Here is a 5,876-nt window from a genome sequence, read left to right as displayed (position 1 = left end):
GTCCTTCCTTCATTCCGTCTGAGAAACCTCAAAAAAAGTCAGAATCATCACTATTACATTCATGCTGAAAGCCTAGCAGCAAAATAACGCCTACTGTGTCCCCACACAGCCAGGTGCTTAAAATTGTAAACTAACATCGATTTGTCCATATGGCTTGAAAGGAGGGTGCAAAATATAACATTTAAAAAGGTGGATCAGTTTGAGTTATGCTAACAGTAGTTCTACATTTTCCATTACCTTCAATAAATCATTCTTATCTTTATCTATTTTGACCCAGTTCGCTCTCAAATTTTTGCAGTTTCCTGCAAATGACTGTTTCACAGAAAATAACTACTTCTCTTATGGGGCCACCTGAATTCTCTCAATAGATTCATCTGTGCCATCCATATCATTTAGGCTTATTTCATCCCCTGCAGTACGCAAGACAAAAATTCCTCCTCCCGTTTGATGTGACACTACTCTTTGCTGCTGTTCTCACCAGTTTTTACACTTCCCTTTTCAAAGACCTATCAAATCCCAAACACTGTGCTGCCACTGTCTTCATCATTTGATGACCAGAATGACAACTTTATCTTTAAACGTTTATATCCAATTTCTTTAAAATGCAATTGAGAAATACTCATAGCCTTAAAAACTTTAAGGGATTTAACCCAGCTGAACTTGGCTCTCAGTACACTTCACCCACTCTTTTTTTAAGCTGCTGGAACTGATGTAAATGTTTTTCCAACCTTTGCTCTTGCCACATGGAAACATATGCCAGTACCCATCCATCTCCTTTTTTCTTCCTCCCCACCCAGGCTACTTAGCTGAAAAATATATTTTGGGAGCAACCACACCAAAAGTATTGTACAAGGTAATATTTGAAACTGCATTCCTTATATTGGTGAAAAGGAGCTGAAGGGTACTTACCAACTTAGTATTTGCTGTTTGCGACTGCATAGACACAGGACGCTGCAAGAGACACACAAAGAGAAATAAAAATGTCGTCTTCTCCAAGACACTGTCATTACTGCCCAAGTTGCAGAGGAGTGGTGAGTACCCTAAAGTAAAAGGATATAACTGAAGTCCAGAAATACAGCTAACAGCCTCTATCACCTCAGTTCAGATCTTCTTCATATTCTCCACAAATGTATTCTGTCCCCTCTAAAACACAGCACTAATCCTAGCCTCAGATGTGCTCAACTGTACAGAATGCATCTGGGCATTTACACCATTTTCAAACACACAGAATACTCTGCAGAATGAATGAATGAACTCAACTCTAATGACCAAAATTCATATTTTTCTAAGATAAGAGTTATCAGAGGAAAATACTTGATAGCCTTGTATTAAGGAGAAACAGGTGTAAAAATATCAGCAGAATGTCAAAAGTACCCTGCATTATTATCTGGCATCGGGTCCATAAGCAATACCAGTGTAATGACAGGAGTAGGTTCACAAAAAACCTATTATGACAGGTGCTTAGATTTTTCTTGTGTTTAGTGGTATTCAGGCTGTCTTCTTCCTCTCCAATGCCCAAGAGGAGCAAATGATGATTCTCCAGAGACCTATCTATCATTTCTAGCTGTAGAACTACCAAGTTCTTGTCTACAGTTGGTCTATACAAAACAGGTCGAGGACTCTTTATTGCTTGTGATTAATTGAAAGAGCTCCAACCCAAATCAACAATAAGTTACAAAGGAAACAGACAAATTGTCAATTTCCCTAGAGGGAGAAATGCTCAGAGGGTCAAACCAAAGAAATTGCACAAAGAACTTGCAGTCCAGTCTTGTGAAACTCAGAAAACAGAATAACTATCTCATGACCAAGAACACTGGTATCAGCATTAAAGATGCCCTACATGAATAACTGAAACATAAGTCATCATGAAGGAGTTAAGAAAAACAAGAGGTTAAAAGTAGCCTTTGCAACTGAGAATGAGAACAGAAGTATCAAAGGTTCAAAAATCTGAGATAAAATGCATTCAGCAAAGAACACGCCAAAAACATGCTATTAAACTTTATCACTGGATTAGTAGCCTGTGACTGGTAAACATCGGTAAACAGGCTGACACCTGTTCCAAAAGACAAGTCAATCCCATCTCATAACCACTGTTCTGTCATATGAATCTTTGCATACTTCAACTGGCCAGGCCTTACACTTATTTGTGGGGTTTTTTAAGCAAAGTAAGTCTAAAAGTTTAAAGCCACAATAAAATTTAATGCTTCCCAATGGCTTTATTTTCTGAGACTGTCTTATACAGGGGTTTGGGTTTTTTTTCAGATAAAATATGCAATCAGATCCCAAAGATTTGTCATTACTCTAAAAGAGAAGGTTACTTTTTCTGTATGGTTCCTAATTTATCTAACATACATTTTGTCTGTCACAGCTGTGCATCCTGTACTCAAATCTCAACTTGCAAACTATTTACCTCTCTCACTGCAAGCCAAGACTCTGAGTTTTAAAATAAGCAAAATGTTGCCATTTCTGTGATTTTTCCCTATACCAAAGTGGACAGTGTATTGGTACCCTGTCCCTGAAAAAATGACTTTTCATTTCTTAATTGAATTTGAGCTAGACAGCCATTATGCATGTCCCTCACAGGAGCATATTCATCAGCTGCAGAGTGCGTCAAGACACACTGTTTGCCTATTTACTAAGAAGAAATGCATTTTAAAGTCCAACATAGGGAATCTCCCTACTTTTTCATGTAATCATAGATTGGTTTGGGTTGGAAGGGACCTTACAGATCGTTTAGTTCTAACCACCCTGCCATGGGCAGGGACACCTTCCACTAGACCAGGTTGCTCAAAGCCTCATCCCACGTGGCCTTGAACACTGCCAGGGATGGGGCAGCCACAACTTCACTGGACAACCTGTTCCTTAAATCTATCCTTTTTCAGTTTAAAGACATTACCCCTTGACCTATAACTGCTTGCTCTTATAAAAAGTCCCTCTCCAGCTTCCACAAAATGGGAGTGGGGGAACAGCCCATAGCCCAGGTGCATCCCCCAAGTCTCTTCTGTAGTTATGCTAGAAGCCCACATAACCTCACTCACTCATTTTTTCTCCCACCTGTAAGCCAGATTCAATGAGAATAACTTCCCCTGCTGTCCTCCTCAGCTCTAGCTGAATTCATTTACCTGCAGCTTCTGATACGGATTTCTCCTGACAGAGTCAGATGAACAATTGTCCCGGCTTGAGCGTTGGCCTGGATCCTGGCAGACTAAGCCTGTGGGCATCAGAGGAGCCATATAAGAACTTTAAGTCAGGCAAACCCTGAAATATAAACCTAGCATTCCTGTTAGTTTATATATATGACCTTCCTGTCCAAGGACCAAAAATAATACTATTCCTTTTTACACCTTGCTTTGTTTAATCCCAAACTGTACACTGCATCACACTTTTTTGATTAACACTGAAGCTTTCTCTCAAAACCAGGTTACTGAATAGCAGTGTAGAGATGAGGTCTGTGTCCTAAACAGCTGAGCAGGCTACCCTATGACAATTCTGCCTCTTTTAGTATCGGGGCAAGTTGCATCAAATAATTGAACCAACATGTACTAGGGATGCCTGAAAGGTGCTACGCACTAGACAGTCATGTAGACTTTCACAATCATGACTCCTCTTCTAACATAGCCTAACCAGAACCCACACATTCAATCTAGAAAAAGCATTAATACAGTTTCTGAGGCTAAACAGAAGTTACCTGCTAAAGAGAAACAGTAGTATCTTCAAATATTGAACTAGGGACTCCATATATCACCTAAGCATCATAAACAGACAGATTATTCTGAAGCAGAAATGTCCACATATAACTTCCCAGTGCTAAATACAGTTGTACTCCTTAATTAGAGTTCTGCTCTATTTTATGCTAATAACATTCAGCTCATAAACCTATCTTTTATCGGTTCTAGTGATAGGAAGATGGAAGGAGCTTTTTGTTACACTCACCTACAAGGGTAAACATATCTGAGAGCATGCTAGCTTTGATCTTCAGGTCCAAAGGAGCATCACTATCCCCACATGCAACAAAGGACAATAGGAATTACTTGTCTGGCATTAAATGAGAGGAATGCATCAATGTCCCAAGATAGCTTCCAATGTAATTTTTTTTGTATTGGTCCTTAACACAGACATAATCAACATGGGAAGAAAACTATGTGATTTTCACACCAACTAAAGATTAATCTGTTTCTATTTATCCTTTTTCAGCACTTTAGACTTCTAATGCAGCAACATACCACCTTGTCTTAGCTCTGCTTGGCTAGAAGCATTTTCTTTGAATGAATCTATACGACATTTCATGGAGCAGATAGAAGCTGCTGTCACAGAATTATTAAAAACCACAATTACCCATGCCTCTTCCACATAGAATCATAAAATCAGCCAGGTTAGTTCTAATAGATGGGAAAAAATTATTAGGGAAGGTGGTAGATATGAAGAGATCAGACAGCGGGTACAGATAGGCTGCATCCATAATTATATCCAGTGGAAAAATCGATGAATACATGTTGTGTTAAGAGATGTTCTAAATCATGTTCAGTAATTATTCCACAATACAGTTCAGATCGGACAGGCAAAGCCTGATTCCTCAGAAGCAGAGAAATCAGCCATGTTCTGCAGCACAATAATAGATGCCAACAAAGAAAAATGCCAAGCTTGGACAAAGAAAATGGCAATCATAAAGCAGAACAAAGGATGCAGATGTGAGTTAGAGTTTTAAATAGTAAAGGATGCAAATAATTTAGTGTTTCTGTATGTAAGCACAAACAACCAAACCAGGAAAAAAAATGTCGTGATAACATTCTAGATGCACCTGAAAACAAAACAGGTACTGTGGAAGGTAGGGTTATGAACAGTGGGGTGGAGGGGGAGAGGAAAGGGGAAGAAAAAAAAAAAAGACCCTATGGAGGATAAGGCAGGGGGAGAATAAAAAAAAATGCCTACAGGAAGGTCAGATATGGCTATTCCAGGAACATTTAACTTAAAGCTTATTTATACCATCCTAACCAAAATATGACTCACACTATTAAAAAAGTGTATTGTGCATCTGTGTTCCTGTAAAGCTAAACAGTAGTCCAGGAAACACACACAGTTGGAGATCTAAAAAAAACCACCCCAAAATCCTCAAGTTTCATTGGAGTATGAGTGTCAGCATAAGGGCCAAGACAACACTCACTCTTCAGATTTTAGCTAAAGAGAGAAGTAGACAAAAAATATGAGCTCAAACATATATCTACAAACTCAAGTCAAGCATAATGCCTGAACTCTACTTAGACTCCAAAATTTTACTTTCTACTCAGCATAGCAGATCGAAATCACACACAATAGTCTGGATGGGAGATTACAAAGTGTTAACAATGATGATGGACTGTGGAAAAGAAAGAATTGAAAGGAAAATGGAATCCCAACTGGGTTCTTTCAAAACTTATTGCTGCAATAAGTTTATTTATGCACAGGGAAAAGCAAAGGACTATCTTCCCTGTCAATCAGCAGTGGAACAAATACTCTGCAGGCATCATGAAATCCTAGGCCCTCCAAGGACCACAAGTTTCAGGGACAACCATCACTAGCAACAGTCCCAACCTCATATTAAACTGTGAATCACTTACCAGGCCAATGATGGGGATAGGTTTACTTCCAACAGCCAGGGCTTGAGAGTGTCATCAATAAGCACATCAAAACCATACAGCTCTGAAAATACAGTGGATATTCTGAGTTTACCTTAGTGCACCTTTAACATTCAGGTAAGGTCCATCATTAGTCTCTACCTGGTCATTTCTATCTATATAATATTATGTTAAATCCAACTAACTCTCTAGGGCTGAACAAATAATAACATTCCACAAGCGGGAAATTTCACTTCTTTAGAGTCAAGATTAAATTATATTCTG

At 38.9% G+C, this 5,876-nt stretch overlaps 1 protein-coding gene across 1 annotated transcript in view; it reads right to left on the bottom strand.

Moving 5' to 3' along the window:
* The window catches only part of LOC104411055 (tubulin polyglutamylase TTLL5-like), a gene marked incomplete at its 5' end in the record, with an annotated part of 85,047 nt that extends 79,371 nt beyond the window's left edge, over window positions 1–5,676 (bottom strand). The window contains 4 exon segments of the mRNA XM_010021384.1: window positions 910–951; window positions 3,123–3,211; window positions 3,934–3,995; window positions 5,595–5,676. Coding sequence (XP_010019686.1) covers window positions 910–951; window positions 3,123–3,211; window positions 3,934–3,995; window positions 5,595–5,676 — 275 coding nt within the window.
* Window positions 5,677–5,876: the final 200 nt, after the last annotated feature.

The sequence above is a fragment of the Nestor notabilis genome, unplaced genomic scaffold (assembly GCF_000696875.1).
Source record: "Nestor notabilis isolate BGI_N333 unplaced genomic scaffold, ASM69687v1 scaffold11139, whole genome shotgun sequence".
Lineage (NCBI taxonomy): Eukaryota > Metazoa > Chordata > Aves > Psittaciformes > Psittacidae > Nestor > Nestor notabilis.
Note: the sequence above shows the minus strand (reverse complement) of the source record. Positions and strands in the feature narration are given on the sequence as shown.